Consider the following 15,886-nt stretch of genomic DNA (forward strand, 5'->3'; position numbering starts at 1 on the left):
AAAGGAGACGAATTGAGATCACTAACCAATTTTTGGTGGGGGGATGCCGGTTGGTTGGTTTTTTTGAGACTGGTTCTCTGTATAACAGCTCTTGAACTCTGTAGACCTGGCTGGCCTCGAACTCACAAATCTGACTGGTTGGGTTTCCTTCAGCATGTGTGCCTTGAGGCTTACTAGCCTCATTCCAAATGCTGTAAAATTGGCTCACACTAAGAGTCACAGCTATATAGCAAGTAGGAGACCATTCTGTGCTCCTCTTGTCTCTGAAAGAAAACAAAATGTACTGAGACAGTAAGATTGTTCAGTAGGCAGAAATGCTTGCCACTAAAGCCAATGACATTTGTTCAGTCCCCAAATACCATAGTGGGTGGAAGGAGAGAGGTGGCTGTCTGACCTCCGTGTACACCTGCATTCACAGACATTACACTCATTCAAAGGCCAGGTGTGGTAACCTGGCATTCAGGAAGCTGAGACAGAATGTTGTGTGAAGATGTGTCACTGTGATGGGCTTAATAAAGAGCTGAATGATCAATAGCTAGGCAGGAAGAATGTAGGAGGTACTTCTGGGCACAGAGGTCTCCTAGAAGAAAGACTGGGTATCCAGCCAGATGCAGAGAAAGCAGCATGGAAAGATGAGGTAACAAGCCACGCCACAGTGGAGGTTAAATGGGTTGATTTAAGTTTTTTTTTTTTTTGGTTTTTAGAGACAGGGTTTCTCTGTAGCTTTGGTGCCCGTCCCGGAACTAGCTCTTGTAGACCAGGCTGGCCTCGAACTCCCAGAGATCGCCTGTCTCTGCCTCCGGAGTGCTGGGATTAAAGGCGTGCGCCACCACCGCCCGGCTGGGTTGATTTAAGTTATACAAGCTAGTGGAACAAGCTTAAACTAAGGCCAAGCTTTCCTAATTCTCTGAGTCTTTGTTTGGGAGCTTGTGTTACAGAGAAGGACTTGCTACACAGGATTCTTCTGGGTCCAAGGCCAGTCTAGCTAGACTGCAAAGTAAATGCCGTGTCTCTGGGTAAGAGCTTGCCACGAAGAGGAAGCAAGTTCAATTCCTAGCATCTATACTGGGTGACTCAGCTAACTTCAGCTCCAAGGGATCCAAGTCTCTCTTTTAACCTCCTCAGAGGTGGCATGCACACAAAAATAAAAACAATAGTCTTTGGGGTTGGAGAGATGGCTCAGTGGTTAAGAGCAGTGACAGCTCTTCCAGAGGCCCCACATGACCGCTCACACACATGACAGCACCCACATGACAGCTCACAACTGTAACTCAGGTTTAAGGGGATCTGACACCTTCATAGCAATGCACGTAAAGTTAAACAGATTGTTTTAAAAAATAAGTAAAATAGTCTTTAAGACAGGAGCTCTACTGGGCGGTGATGGCACATGTTAATCCCAGGACTCAGCAGGCAGCGGCGGGTGGATCTCTGGGAGTTCGAGGTCAGCCTGGTCTACAAGAGCTAGTTCCGGGATGGGCACCAAAACTACAGAGAAACCCTGTCTCGAAAAACCAAAAAAAAAAAATAAAAAGATTAAAAAAAAAATAAAAACCTTGCTACTTGGTTGGGGCTATAGTTAGCATTCTCAAGTAGTTTGGTTTTTTTTGAGACAGTGTCTTCCATACAGCCCTGGCTAACTATGCTAGGATTAAAGGTTTGTGCCAGGACATTTGCTTCAAATCTATACCTTGTTTTTTGTTTGTTTCTTTAATTTTGAGACAGGGTTTCCCTGTAGCTTTTGTGTCTGTCCTGGAACTAACTCTTGTAGACCAGGCTGGTCTCGAACTCAGAGATCTGCCTGCCTCTGCCTCCAGAGTACTGGGATTAATGGCGCACGCCACCACCGCCTGGCTCAAATCTGTACTTTGTATATTTATTTGTCTAACAGTTAAGATTTTAGTTGGGGGGCTGGAGAGATGGCTCAGAGGTTAAGAGCATTGGCTGCTCTTCTAGAGGTCCTAAGTTCAATTCCCAGTACCCACATGGTGGCTCACCATCTACAATGAGATCTGGCGCCCTCTTCTGGTGTGGAGGTGCACATGCCAGCAGAACACTGTATACATAATAAATCTTTTTTTTTTTTTTTTTTTTTGGTTTTTCGAGACAGGGTTTCTCTGTAGCTTTGGTGCCTGTCCTGGAACTAGCTCTTGTAGACCAGGCTGGCCTCGAACTCACAGAGATCCGCCTGCCTCTGCCTCCCGAGTGCTGGGATTAAAGGCGCGCGCCACCACCGCCCGGCACAAATAAATCTTTAAAAAAAAAAAGATTTTAGTTGGGACTGGAGAGATGGTTCAGTGAGTAAGGGCACTTTTGCTCTTCCAGGGAACCCGAGTTCCAGGACAGCCAGGGCTGTGTAAAGAAACGCTGTCTCAAACAAAACAAAAATAAAACTAAGCAAAAAGCATGCATTTAGTCAAATTGTTTTTTGTTTTTTGGTTTTTTGTTTTTTTTTTTCGAGACAGGGTTTCTCTGTGGTTTTGGAGCCTGTCCTGGAACTAGCTCTTGTAGACCAGGCTGGTCTCGAACTCACAGATCCGCCTGCCTCTGCCTCCCGAGTGCTGGGATTAAAGGCGTGCACCACCACCGCCCGGCTTTAGTCAAATTGTTGTATTGCATAACTTCATAATAAAAGTGTGAGCGCTTCCAGTAAGAAAATCCTCGTACTTGGGAATCTAATAAATACATCATCAAAAGGAACCCTCTGCGGTGTTTTCATTACATAGTTGTGTATGTGTTTGTCATGCCAGAGGACAACTATCAGGAGTTGGTTCTCTCTTCCTCCATGTAGGTTCTTGAGGTTTGAGGTCAGGTCATTAAGCTCGTTTGTCAAGTACCTGCTGAACCTTCTCTCAGGCCCAGAATTTGAGTTTCTAATCCTGTTTCCACCACTGAGGGCTGGGATTACTGCCTGGCTTGGACCACCACATCCTGTTTGGTTGGTTTTTTGAGACAGGGTTTCTCTTAGTCCTAACTGTCCTTGAACTTGCTCTGTAGATCAGGCTGTCCTCGAACTCAGAGATCTACCTGCTTCTGCCTCCTGAGTGCTAGGATTAAAGGCGTGTTCCACTACCACCCTAGCATATTCTGTTTTTCTATGGTGCTGTAGAGAAAACCCAGGACTTCATGCGTGCTATCTAGCCCTTCTGGGTTTGGCTTTGTTTTTTGGGTTTTTTGTTTTGTTTTGTTTTGTTTTTCGAGACAAGGTTTCTCTGTAGCTTTGTAGTCTGTCCTGGAACTAGCTCTATAGACCAGGCTGGCCTCAAACTCACAGAGATCTGCCTGCCTCTGCCTCCCGAGTGCTGGGGTTAGAGGCGTGCACCGGCAGTTCTTTGATTTTAACTAAAGCTCTCCAGGCTGTCCTCAAGTTCATGGTGCTCCTCCTACCTCAGTCTTTAGAAGCCAGTGTTACAGAAGCAAGCCATCCCTCCCAGCTTGTTTCTGTTTTCTGAGACCACCATACCTGAGGGTTCTTTAATTATCGTTATTATTACTATACATTTCATGTAGACACGAATGTCACAGAATGCATGTGTAAGTCAGGGTATGGCTTCTGGGAATTATTTTTCTCTTTCTACCATGTTGGTCCTGGAAATCTAACTCATGTCAAACTTGGGGCACCTTTACCCACTGGGTCGGTCATCTTGGTGACCCCAGGGTTCTTGTTTTGTTTTCTTTTGAGACAGGGTTTCTCTGTGTGTTCTTGGCTGTCCTGTAGCTCTGTTGACTAGGCTGGCCTTGAACTCACAGAGATCTGCCTGCCTCTGCCTTGGGAGTGCTGGGATTGAAGGTGTGCGGGTTCCTCTCTCTACCTTTCTGCCATGGTAGTAATGCACAGGTTCCACATGGAATTTACATCTGGGCATACATGCTAACCCAGTATATTGGATGGGACTGGCAGGGGGTCTGAGGAGAAGCAGGAGTATTTGCACAGCTGGTCTGGAATGTCTTCCAGGCCAACCTGTTATGTCTTCCAGGCCAACCTGTTAAGAATAATGTATCTACCGTCAGCCTTCCTGACGCTATTTCAACTTGTGTTGACATCTGTGTTAATGGACGCGGTCTCTTTAAGAACTGGTTAGGTGGCCCGCCCTCTAAAGGGATCAGGAGGAAGGGAGTCATGTGACTCTGAGCCTCTTCCGCCGAGTTAAACTCCGTGCGGCTGTATGTGCCGCTGTTGGGAACCTTACTGGGGCTGGGTACCCTGTGCCCCAACCCCATGGCTCCTTTTGAGCCTTGTGTGTGCAGCTCCATTTGGCCTGCTGGGAGAAGAGACTCGCCAGGTAAAAGTTCTGAAACTAAAGTAATAGATGTTTCCAGAAATACAACCTTTCTACGATGACTGGAATCTGGGGCAGCGGAGGGGTGGAGGGTGGATGCAAGAGAGGAGTGACCCCAGAGAGCCAGCGTGGAGCCATGAGTGATGGGAAGGACTGTGGAGGAGAGCATGCATGACGGCTTCCTGCCTTCTGGTGATGTCAAGCCATGGGAGCCCAGCAACAGGAAAGTTTGGGGATTTAAAAGCCTTCTCAGGCCTAAGCCTTGATCTCCTCACCGAGGTCAGGGTAATCCTGGGTCTACCCTATTTCTTCTCAACCCTACATCTGCCCCTGATTCCAGGATCCCCTCAATTTCCACACAACCCTCTTGCCTCGGCCTCAAAGGCCCTTGCCGTCCCTGGCACTGCCCAGGTCCTGTCCTCCGCCCACAAACTGCTTCTTTGCCTGTGACCATCCCTGATCTTGTTCTCCCCATCCCACAATCCCATGTTCTAGATATCTATGGAGGTTATTTCCGGCGGACCAAATCCCCAGAACCTGCTTCATATCAGGGCAGTGGGCACCAACTCCACCCTGCACTATGTATGGGGCACCCTAGGGCCTCCAGCTGTGGTGCTGGTGGCCACCAACAGCACGCAGAGTGTCCTCAGTGTCAACTGGAGTGTCCTGCTGTCTCCTGATCCCGATGGGGGTCTGATGGTGTTCCCCAAGGACAGCATCCAGTTTTCTTCTGCTCTTGTCTTCACCAGGGTGAGGGGGCTGAAAGCTCAGAGGAAAGAGCACAGGGGCTGAGTTCCTTCTACCCAGGGGAGAGGGGAGGGCTAAGGACAGGGTGGGTGGAGTGGGAGCGATCTGCAGGAGAATGTCAGAGGGAGGCAAGCCCAATTCCACTCCACCCTGTCCCCAGCTGCTTGAATTTGACAGCACCAAGGTCTCCGAAGGGGCAGCCCAGCCCCCAGGAAAGCCATACCCTCCCTACTCCTTGGCTGAGTTCTCCTGGAACAGCTCCTTGGACCACACCACTCTGAGCTCCGCTTTCCAAGGCCACCCTATAGATGACCCTACTGGAGCATTTGCCAATGGCAGCCTGGCCTTCAAGGTGAGGTTATGGGGAAGGAACTCAGAAGGCCGATTTGTGAGATGGGAGTATCCTTAAAGCACCATTCTCTTCACATGGCCTCCTCCTCCTCCCCAGGTCCAGGCCTTTCCGGGATCTGGCCGACCTGCCCAGCCCCCTCGCCTCCTGCACAGCACAGACTCCTGCCAGCTAGAAGTTGCCCTGGTTGGAGCGTCTCCTCGTGGAAACCACTCCCTGTTTGGCATAGAAGTGGCCACCTTGGATACTGGCCTTGGCTGCCCATCCTTGAAAGAGCTGCACTCCATCGACGATGAGTACGCACCTGCTGTCTTCCAGGTCCGGTCCCCACGGGGAGTAGATGGCTGGGAATATGAAGTGGGATCCTGTTAGCATCCCAGAAAACCAACCAACCATTTATTACTTTTTAAAAAATGTGTTATTTTGCATGTGTGTTTGCAGGTGTGTATAGGTTCCTGTGGCGGCAAGAAGTGGGCATCAGATACCCTGGGGCTGGAATTACAAATGGTTGTGAGCCTCTGACGTGGGTGCTGGAAGCTGGATTTTGGTTTTCTGCAAGAGCAGCAAGCCCTCGGTCATTGAGCCATCATTCCAGCTGCTACCGCCCCCCCCTTTTTTTATAAAGATATTTATTAATTATGTATACAGCATTCTACCTGCATGTGTCCCTGCAGGCCAGAAGAGGGCGCCAGATCTTATTACAGATGCTTGTGAGCCATCATGTGGTTGCTGGGAGTTGAACTCAGAACCTCTGGAAGAACAGTCAGTGCTCTTAACCTCTTAGCCATCTCTTCAGCCCCATCACCCCTTATTTTTTTTGTTTTTTTTGTTTTTTTTTTGTTTTTCGAGACAGGGTTTCTCTGTGGTTTTGGAGCCTGTCCTGGAACTAGCTCTTGTTGACCAGGCTGGTCTCGAACTCACAGAGATCCGCCTGCCTCTGCCTCCCGAGTGCTGGGATTAAAGGCGTGCGCCACCACCGCCCGGCCTCGCCCCTTATTTTTTAAAGGATTTTGTTTGGTTGGTTGGTTGTTGTTTTTTTGTTTTTAGTAGGGTCTCCCTATATAGTTCTGATTGACCTAGAACTCTTGCTATGTAGACCAGGCTGGCCTTGAACTTACAGAGGTTCATCTGCTTCTACCTCCTGAGAGCTGGGATTTAATGCACACACCACCACATATGGTCCCTGTTTATTAACAATACTCTGTCTGGATGCTTTTAGTGTTGGGCTGTACTGATGTATCACCTGACATCTCTGCCCTCCAAGGAAGCAGGCAAAAGCAGTGCTTCATGGTCTTTAGATGGGATTCTCTGTGACCCGGGGCCCAGAGGGAGCAACGACAGAAGAGCAAGGCTGTGGCTCCGCTCATCTCTCTACTCTATGTAGAGAGGACTGGGCCCTGCCACAACTGGCAATGTCCATCCTAGAACGACACTTAGCACTGGGGACGCTCGCTGGCCTCATTGCAGTAATCTGGGAGAGCGGGAACAGAAAGCTGGCACAGGTGGGTCCATCTCTCTGCCTCCGTGGCCTTTCTCTCCAGCTGGACCAGTTGTTATGGGACTCTTCACTATCTGGCTTCATGCAATGGCGACCAGTGGCTTTCTCACAGAAGCAGCGGGGTCGAGAATCAGCCCTCCCCTGCCAGGCGTCCTCCCTTAACTACACCTTGGCACAATCGCTCCCTCACTCACCTGTTGTCCAAGCCTTCTTTGGGTCCCAGAAAAACTTCTGTGCCTTCACTCTGACATTTGGGGCTCCCACAGGCCCTGGCTACTGGGATGAACACTATCTCTCCTGGTAAGAACCAAGGATTTGGGGAGGTCAATGTGGAGAAGGGCTGAGCCCCTCAGCCTTCCTTCCTAAGCTTGCTTACCTCCTTTTTTTAAACCTTGCTCTAGGTCAATGCTTCTGGGAGTGGGTGTCCCTCCAGTGGACGCCTTATCCCCACTCGTCCTCGGAATCATGGCAGTGGCCCTGGGAACTCCAGGGCTCCTGTTGCTGGGGGGAGGCCTGTTTCTGCTGCTGCGACACAAGCCGTATTCTGAGTACCAGTCCATCAACTGAACTGCAGACGGAGGGGCAGGACCACATGCCTTGCTGTGCCTCACACCTTGGAGGGAAGAGGGGCAGTGCTGTCATCTGCTTTTCTGCAGAACCTCAAAAGCCAGCCTCAGCTCACTGGGGCTCCCTGGGAGAGGCTAGAATTACTGGGAAAAGGAAGGGCCCCCTGATGTTCCTTCTCTGTCATTTACCACTCTCCTTTCCCGTGGGTAAGACTTGAAGGCCTACAGTGAGCGACTGGTTGGCTGCCCTAAGGTGCATGAAATAGACATATTTTTCCCAAAAAAGATTTCAACTTCTCTCTTACTTTTAAATGAGATTTATGTATTTTATTATATGTGTGAATGTTTTGCCTCTTGTGTGGATGTGCACTGCATTTGTACGTGCGTGAGAGAGAGAGAGAGAGAGAGAGAGAGAGAGAGAGAGAGTATTGCCTGTGGAGGTCAAAAGAGGGCACTAGATCCCCTGGAACTGGAGTTACAGATGGTTGTAAACCACCATATAGGTAATGGGGATTGAACCAGGGTCCTTTGCTAGAGCAATTGCTCCTAACCACTGAGCCATCCATGTCTCCAGTCCAGATTCCGACCTCTTTCTTTTTGAGACGGGGTTTCTCTGTGTAGCCCTGACTGTCCTGGCACTCACTCTGTAGACCAGGCTGGCCTTAAACTCAGAGATCCCCTGGCCTTTACCTCCCAAGTGAAGATTAAAGGCCTGTGCCACCATGCCAGGCTGGGTTCAGCAAATGGGAAGATTGAGAGACAGACTTCCAAGGCGATAGGCAATTCCTGTTGAGGGCACATTTTCTCACCAGTCCTAATGGCCTCTTCCCCACGCCTCTTGTGAAGCACCTCCACCCCTCGATCTTGATGCTAGGAGGTGACTTATGTCCTGGGGGTGGGGAGGTTAGCAGGAAGAACGAGCCATAGGAGCAGGCCATGGTTTATTACATACTCTCACATACATACTGGGCAAGCAGTCATTGCCATCCCAGCTACTACATGAGAATCCATCCACAGTTCTTTTGGAGGTTTCATCTCTCTGCCACCCCAACAACCACCCCCCCCACACACACACACCTTTTATTAAAACCTTAGTACTGCCGGGCGGTGGTGGCTCACGCCTTTAATCCCAGCACTTGGGAGGCAGAGGCAGGTGGATCTCTGTGAGTTCGAGACCAGCCTGGTCTACAAGAGCTAGTTCCAGGACAGGCTCCAAAGCCACAGAGAAACCCTGTCTCGAAAAACCAAAAAAAAAAAAAAAAAAAACCTTAGTACTTCTTGGAAGTTTGCAAAGTGGAAGGTTATAGGAACCCATGTAGGCTGGGAGGGGGAAGGTCACAGCTTGACCGAGGCGAGAGTCTTGAAGCTAGGCCCCTTAGGAAGGCTTTCACCTCATCTCAAAGATGGCGAAGCCAGGCGGTGGTGGCGCACGCCTTTAATCCCAGCACTTGGAAGGCAGAGGCAGGCGGATCTCTGTGAGTTCGAGACCAGCCTGGTCTACAAGAGCTAGTTCCAGGACAGGCTCCAAAACCACAGAGAAACCCTGTCTCGAAAAACCAAAAAAAAAAAAAAAAAAAAAAAAAGATGGCGAAGTCCTTATCTGAAGAGATACCAACCTCTACGCTTGGGCTTAGGCAGACAGTTCAGGTTGGCCTGTGGTTCTACACCTCTGGTCCACAGGAAGCTGGGACCTTAGCCTTGGCTTGGCACTGTGGAGGGCTGCCCAAAAATGAATATACTTCTCCAGTCTCTGCCTTAGGCTCTCGCACTCCAGGGGTACAGCACAACTAGAAGAGAACTGGGGTGTCTGGGCTCCTTTGGATGGGGCCCCTAAGTAGCAAGGTACCTCCTATCTAAGGTCTAGGACCCGGGCAAAGGCCAGGCCTACAACTGTTTCAGGGAAGTGCTGAAAGTCCCCTGCACAGCCCTCGGGCAGCTCAGCCCCATGAGCGTGGCCTGTAGTCGGAGAGGGATCGAACGTGGTCCGGATAGTCCAAGCGGCTCTCGGAGGCGGTGAGCATGCGCTCCGGCTCCACCATGAACATGTAGTAGAGGTTCCACATCAGCATGGCCAACAGCGGCAGGAACGTCAGCCCGTAGCCAAAGCCTCGGAAAGAGCGCCCGACAGCAAAGGTCAGCCAGTAAATCAGCCTGTGGGAATGTGACAAAGGTTATTGACTCTCCAGGGCCCAGACGGCTAATCGGTCAGGAGCGGACGGCAGGAGACCAGTTGGGAGTGGGTGCCAAGACCGGTACCACTACAAACATCCGGTTTATATGTATTGAACATACAGTGTTTACTTTCCCACATCTCTGAAGTGAGAATATTATTCCCTGTCTTCTCTTTTATTTACTATTTAAAGTGAGTCAAATTAATTTCATTTTTAATTAAATTAAATTAATTTGGCTACAGCCTTCAGCATGCTAGGCAGAAGGCGGTAACTGAGCTCCACGCCTCCAGGGTCCCCCCTTACTCTCACTTATTTTGCTTGTTCATTTTGGTTTGTTTGTGAGCTAAAGTCTCACTAAGTAGCCCTGGGTGGCCTCAGACATGTACTGATTCTCCTGCCTCTTCTCCCCGAGTAGTGGCTGGGACCACACACCATGGCACACCAGGCTTCGTTCTCATTTTAGACAACCCCAGTGTGTTCTATACTTACTCTTTGCAGATAAAGAAAACAAGATTCTGCTGGGTGTAATCCCAGCACTCAGGAGTCAAAGGCAGGTGAATCTGAGTTTGAGGCCATCCTGGTCTACAGAGTGAATTCAAAGGCAGCCCCAGCTACGTAAAGACCCTCTCTCAAACAAACCAAACCGAAAGCTCACTCTCAGTATTCAGTAGGCTAGGGCAGGAAGATTGCCGAGTTTCAGGCCAGACTGATTTACAGATTTTCAGACCAGTGTGGGCTACATTTTGAGATCCTGTCTCAATAAAATAAAATTCACTGATGACTCAAATTGAATGAAAGAAAAGTGGTTCTGCCGTGAGGGTGACTTGGCCTCTGGGTAGAAAGTGCTGCTCACCGACAGGCAGACTTCCTGCCCGCCTGAGCGAGCGCCAAGGGTCCCAGCCTTTAACCACTAGACGAGGAGGCTGCTCAAGTGCAGTAACTCATCTGTGTTGTCCACGGCTGAACCATGAAGGTCGGGGTCAGGGCAGTCTATTTATTTGTTTCTTTATTTCATATCATTTTATTTTATTTTTCAAGGCAGGATTTCTCTGTGTAGCCCTGCCTGTTCTGGAACTCACTCTGTACACCAGGCTGGCCTCAAACGCAGAGATTCACCTGCTCATTTTGTTTTTTTTTTTTTTTTTTTTTGGTTTTTCGAGACAGGGTTTCTCTGTGGCTTTGGAGCCTGTCCTGGAACTAGCTCTTGTAGACCAGGCTGGTCTCGAACTCACAGAGATCCGCCTGCCTCTGCCTCCCGAGTGCTGGGATTAAAGGCGTGCGCCACCACCGCCCGGCGCTCATTTTGTTTTTTGAGACAAGGTCGTAGTTGTGTTGTACTGGTTGACCAAGAACTCACTATGCAATTCAGGTTGACTTGAACTCTTGTCTCAGGCCCCTAAGTACTGTGATTGCAGACCCGAGTGAGCTACTACATCAGCTTTAGGGCAGTTTTCAGCACTGTGTAAGAAAGAACTTTCATGGGGCAGTGGTGGCGCACGCGTTTAATCCCAGCACTCGGGAGGCAGAGGCAGGTGGATCTCTGTGAGTTCGAGGCCAGCCTGGTCTAGGACAGCGAGGGCTGTTACACAGAAATACCCTGTCTAGGAAAAAAGAAGAAAAAAACAAAGAAAGAAAGAAAGAAAGAAAGAAAAGAAAGAGAAAAGAAAAAGGAAACAAAGAAAAAAGAGAACTTTCTAGCAATTAGAATGCTTAAACCTGGAAAGGGGTATGGTGGTGATCCCAGCACTGGAGAGGGTGAGACAGGAGGATTACCAAGAGTTTGTGTCGAGGCTGCATGGTGAGATGGTGACCACCTCAATCAAAATAAAGCAGAAAATGTCACACATAGCCAATTTTTAAAGCTCTTTGACTAGAGTGTCACAGACTAGAGGAGTACCTTCTGGGGACCCACTAAATTCCACGTGAGGTTAGGAGTCCTGTGCTTTGATGAGTCTCTGTACCAAAGGAAACAGCATTCAGAAGCTCCCTATTGGCACACCTCTGAGAGCAGCTTCTGAAGGAGGGGGGAGCTGAGCACCTGCTTCCCAGTGAAGCGCGGGTGAGAGAGACAGGTGTGCGGGCTGAAATCCTCAGGCTTCCTTTCTCCAGACCTTCAGCCCCTGGAGGTTCTGGCACTTTCACTTCCTCACACCTCCCCAACCATGGCCACCATAGCCCCTACTTACCGAGATACTGCAAACAGACCAGTGAGCAGAGGCAGCAGCTTGAGGGTGTCCTGGGGCAGATAGGTGGAAAGGACGGCCAGGTTAAAGAAGTAGAGGATGAAGAGTTGCACGGACTGGGCCACATACTGCCGGTGGATCTCTACTTCCCGCCGCGGCTCTCCAAAGGGCCGTAGGGCGGAGAAGCACAGCAGGCTCAGGCCGTACACTAGGAGCCCTGCAGGGGAGGAAGCACGGGGGTCAGAAACGGCAGGACGCAGGACGGCTCCTGGGTCAAGACTGCAGAGAGATCACAAACGCTCTCTGGAAGGGAGGGAGCAGAGTGGCAGGTTTAGGGTGCCCTGAACGGTTCCAACAGAATGAAGAGAAAGTACCCCAACCAAGTCTCTGTAGTTCTCTTCCCAGGTAACCCTTCTCCACGGCCCAGACTCACCTAGTACGATAGGGAAGGTGGCAAAGACCCCACAGCGTAGGGTGTAGATCAAGCGGGAACTCATGGTGGGCAACCTCGGAGCGTCGAAGGGCAGGAAGGCGTACGCTCCATACAGCAGGCAGGGGAAGAAGATGAGAGCAGCAGCCACCGAGGCTACAGCCCTCAGCGCCTCGCGGCCTCCACAGCTCCCGCAGCCCCCACAAGACCGGCCAGGGGGTCTCACAACTGCCTCAGCCCACTTGCGCTCTGGAAGCTCATGGTGGCTGAGTCGGGTTGGCAGGAAATTCCTACGCTCAGCCTGTCCGGCCTTACGATGCGCAATGCAATCCTCCTGCGGCCTCCGCTCAATGCACTGTAAATCAATGGGCACGAAGGCCCTAACTGACTTCTCAGGGAGCAAATTGGCATCATCCTCCGACTTAGTGAGCGGTACCTCCGACTTAGTGAGCGGTTCCTCCGACTTAGTGAGTGGTTCCAACTCTAAGGGCTCTGGTTCAATATCTCGCCAGCCTGGGGGATCCGGAAGTGGGACGCTGTACTGGGGGTCAGTTCCCCAAGGCAAAGTCGCAGCTTCACTGATAGTGCTGTCTGGACCATCCTCAGGCCCCTCTCTGACTGTAGGGGAACCAACTGAAGACCCCAGTCTGAGAGACTCAGCTCCAGGGGACTCAGTCCCATCTTCTCCCTCCAGTTGCCGGTCAGTGGGGGCTAAAGCCCGTGGTAAGCTCTTCTCTGGAGCCTCAGATGCCTTCATTTCCAGCAGGGCCAGTGTCTCCGGTTCTGTCATCGTGAGGCTTCAGTTCTGAGGTCTACCCCAAGGTGATATCATCCTAAAGAGAGTGGGGTCAGTTCTGTGAAAATACCTTGTCTTCTGGCCCCAGGACAATTCCTCAAACTGGATCGCACCAGGGCAGCCGGCCTCATGGGACTCTAGGGAGAACACAGTGCGGAGGAAGGTGTTGAGACAGAGGGCGGTGGCAGAGGCAGGACAAGGGTGAGTCAGGGGGCACGAGCCCTGGCAGCTGTGATCTCAGCCTACGCCTACACCTGCCTTCTACGCTCTCCACCAAAACCCCCGGACTCATGGCCACCCTAGCTTTGGAACGGGAGGAACTTCTTTACAACTGAGAATCATTCTATGGAGAAACTGCCCCTTCACCCTTCCTCTTGCCCTTTGCCCTGCAGATCTCAGCCTGGAACTCTGTTAGCAGCTGATACCAGTGGCCAGATACTCAGTTCCTTAGTCCCCATTCCGGAAACCAGTCATTTTCTGAACTCCCCCACCCTTGCCAGTCCCACCCAATTCAACCCGGCTGGGCCCCACTCAGACTTCCAGCTCTAGTGCGGCTGTTCCCTTGTCTTTCTCTCCTCCCTGCCACCCTCCAGTTCACTGTTTCTGGTTAGGGCTCTTTTTCCTCTTTCACCTCTAGGGCCCCTCCTACCCCTGCCCTTTGGACCCAAGATACCCTCTTACTTTCCATCCACGGAGAGGGAGAGGCGAGGATCCCCAGAAAGGAACTGCCTGGCTCCTACCTGGCTCTGCAAGTATTTCCCAGTCTCCCTCCCCTTACCTGTGTCTCCAAACCTGTCTGACCAGAGCAGGTGGGGCTCAGATTAAAGGCGCAGGCCCTGCCCTACAGAACCTGCCAGCTGACAGAGCTCTACAGGAGGAGAGCATCCTTTTTCAAAGTAAGGGTGCAGCTGGACACTGAGGCGTGGATGTTAGATGTTCTGGATGTGTAGGAGCTTCCAGGTCAGGAAAGTATCAGGGAAAACATGGGTTTGTATGCCAAAGGGTACTTAGAGGAAGTTGGGAAAAAGATGACATTTGCAAATTTGTTCATTCTGTAAATGTTTATTGAGTATCTGTTATTAATAATGCGCTATTCAGCTGGGTGAAGGTTGCACACACCTTTAATCACAACACTGGGAGGCAGACGCAGGAGGATCTCTGAGTTCAAGGCCAGCCTGGTCTACAGAGGGAGTTCCAGGACAGGCTCCAAAGCTACAGAGAAACACAACACAAAATCACACTGAATCAGTGAGAGAATTTCAGTAGGGAAAGCTTCTTTAAAGTGACATTTAGGGGTTGGAGAGATGGCTCAGAGGTTAGGAGCACTGGCTGTTCTTCCAGAGGACCTGAGTTAATTTCCCAGCAACCACATGGTGGCTCACAGTCATCTGTACTGAGATCTGGTGCTGGTGCCTCTTCTAACGTGCAAGTATGCATTCCAGAACATTATACATAATAAATCTTCAAAAGTTGAAACCCAGTGGGCATTCAGGTTTCTGACTGATCCTTGTAGAGGAACAGCAAGCCAAAGCCCAGCAGATGGAAAAGACTTCAGGCTGTTTCAGAAACAGGAGGAAGGCTTGTGGGCCGGATCCAGGAGCATAGCGGTATATACACATACAGGACCCCAGACACCTTAGCTTAGGTTTATGGTTAGGGCTGACAAAATGGCTCACTAGGTAAGGGTACTTACTGCCAAGTCTGATTATCTGAATTTGATCCCTAGGAACTACATTGTGGAAGGAGAAAAGGACTTCCCTAAGTTCTGTCAGCCACAGGTGTGCTGTGGTGGAACACATGCCGTCACACATGTACACACGGAATACATGAATCTAGTGTCTCTGGTAGGAATACTTAAACAAACAGCCACAGTTCCTCCCCCGGCAGCCATCAACTTCCAGTGCTCCTCCCCACACCCATGCCTTGACTCCGTCAGTCATGGGTGTTAAGTTCCTGTGTGCAACCATTCTGTCGTGTCGGGAAATACTGTCTAGATGCAGGGCTCTTAAAACCTTTCCACTGCTCCTCTTCCTCCGTCATTTCTGTGTCTTGGGGTTAGCTGTCCTAACTAATTAGTTTTTATTTGACGTGCATTGGTGTTTTGCCTGCATGTATGTCTGTCTGCGTGAGGGTGTCGGATCCCCTGGAACTGGAGTTACAAAAGGTTGTGAGCTCATGTGGGTGCTGGGAATTGGATGCGGGTTCTCTGGAAGAGCAGCTAGGCCCAGATCACAGAATCCCCCAAAACCAAATAGGAGACTGAGTCTTGTATGTAAAAGCAAAGAGCCTTTATTCTTTTTTTTTTTAAATTTTTTTTTTTGGATTTTCGAGACAGGGTTTCTCCGTAGCTTTTTGGTTCCTGTCTGGACTCGAACTCTCAGAGATCCGCCTGCCTCTGCCTCCTGAGTGCTGGGATTAAAGGCGTGCGCCACCACCGCCCGGCAAGAGCCTTTATTCTTACACAAGTTTGCACACTCGGACTCTCTGAGTCCAACGTACTGGAGTGATGGGAGAGCCTCCTGCTCAGTTAGGGTTGGGCTTTTATAGAAGCAGAGGTGAGGGTGAGGGATCTCTAAGGTTCAGGACCCCAATTGGCTGACATTTGTCTAGGGGTATCCTGGTGAAAAGCTATGGGTGTGTGCTGGCAGGTGATCCTATCTACAAGAGTTGGAACATTAGGAATTTCCTTTGGTTGATCTGTTCCTGGGTGGTCTCAGTTTGTGGTGTTTCTTGGAAGCAGGTATTGCCTTAGGTTTGTAAACTATTGCGGCTCAGGCCTACCCAGCTGGTCATGACTGGGTCCTACGAGCCACTTCTCCAGGGTCCAGTTGTCCCATTTAGAGCTGAGCACTCCATTCTCTTTTTTTCT

The 15,886-nt window shown here is 50.3% G+C and overlaps 2 protein-coding genes across 2 annotated transcripts; one reads left to right on the forward strand and one right to left on the reverse strand.

Moving 5' to 3' along the window:
- Positions 1–4,139: 4,139 nt before the first annotated feature.
- Positions 4,140–7,724, forward strand: Glmp (glycosylated lysosomal membrane protein). Its single transcript, XM_057793478.1, has 6 exons — positions 4,140–4,280; positions 4,773–5,027; positions 5,185–5,376; positions 5,473–5,691; positions 6,915–7,171; positions 7,273–7,724. The coding sequence occupies exons 1-6, from the start codon at positions 4,164–4,166 to the stop codon at positions 7,436–7,438; spliced, it is 1,206 nt and encodes a 401-aa protein (XP_057649461.1). The 5' UTR covers positions 4,140–4,163; the 3' UTR covers positions 7,439–7,724.
- Positions 7,725–9,025: 1,301 nt separating this feature from the next.
- Tmem79 (transmembrane protein 79) lies at positions 9,026–13,762 on the reverse strand. The gene is made up of 4 exons (XM_057793796.1): positions 13,699–13,762; positions 12,225–13,154; positions 11,795–12,008; positions 9,026–9,588 (listed from the first exon to the last, which is right to left on the reverse strand). The coding sequence occupies exons 2-4, from the start codon at positions 13,009–13,011 to the stop codon at positions 9,375–9,377; spliced, it is 1,215 nt and encodes a 404-aa protein (XP_057649779.1). The 5' UTR covers positions 13,012–13,154; positions 13,699–13,762; the 3' UTR covers positions 9,026–9,374.
- Positions 13,763–15,886: the final 2,124 nt, after the last annotated feature.

Source organism: Chionomys nivalis, chromosome 18 (assembly GCF_950005125.1).
Source record: "Chionomys nivalis chromosome 18, mChiNiv1.1, whole genome shotgun sequence".
NCBI classification, from domain to species: domain Eukaryota; kingdom Metazoa; phylum Chordata; class Mammalia; order Rodentia; family Cricetidae; genus Chionomys; species Chionomys nivalis.

Excerpts from the sequence above, each read along its gene's own strand:
- Glmp (XM_057793478.1), top strand. The coding sequence starts at position 4,164 with ATGTGCCGCTGTTGGGAACCTTACTGGGGCTGGGTACCCTGTGCCCCA. Across the intron at positions 5,028-5,184 it reads CTGCTCTTGTCTTCACCAGG|CTGCTTGAATTTGACAGCAC; the intron begins GTGAGGGGGCTG and ends CCCTGTCCCCAG. Across the intron at positions 7,172-7,272 it reads GATGAACACTATCTCTCCTG|GTCAATGCTTCTGGGAGTGG; the intron begins GTAAGAACCAAG and ends ACCTTGCTCTAG.
- Tmem79 (XM_057793796.1), bottom strand. The coding sequence starts at position 13,011 with ATGACAGAACCGGAGACACTGGCCCTGCTGGAAATGAAGGCATCTGAG. Across the intron at positions 12,009-12,224 it reads CACCTTCCCTATCGTACTAG|GGCTCCTAGTGTACGGCCTG; the intron begins GTGAGTCTGGGC and ends CCTCCCCTGCAG. Across the intron at positions 9,589-11,794 it reads GGTCTGTTTGCAGTATCTCG|GCTGATTTACTGGCTGACCT; the intron begins GTAAGTAGGGGC and ends ACATTCCCACAG.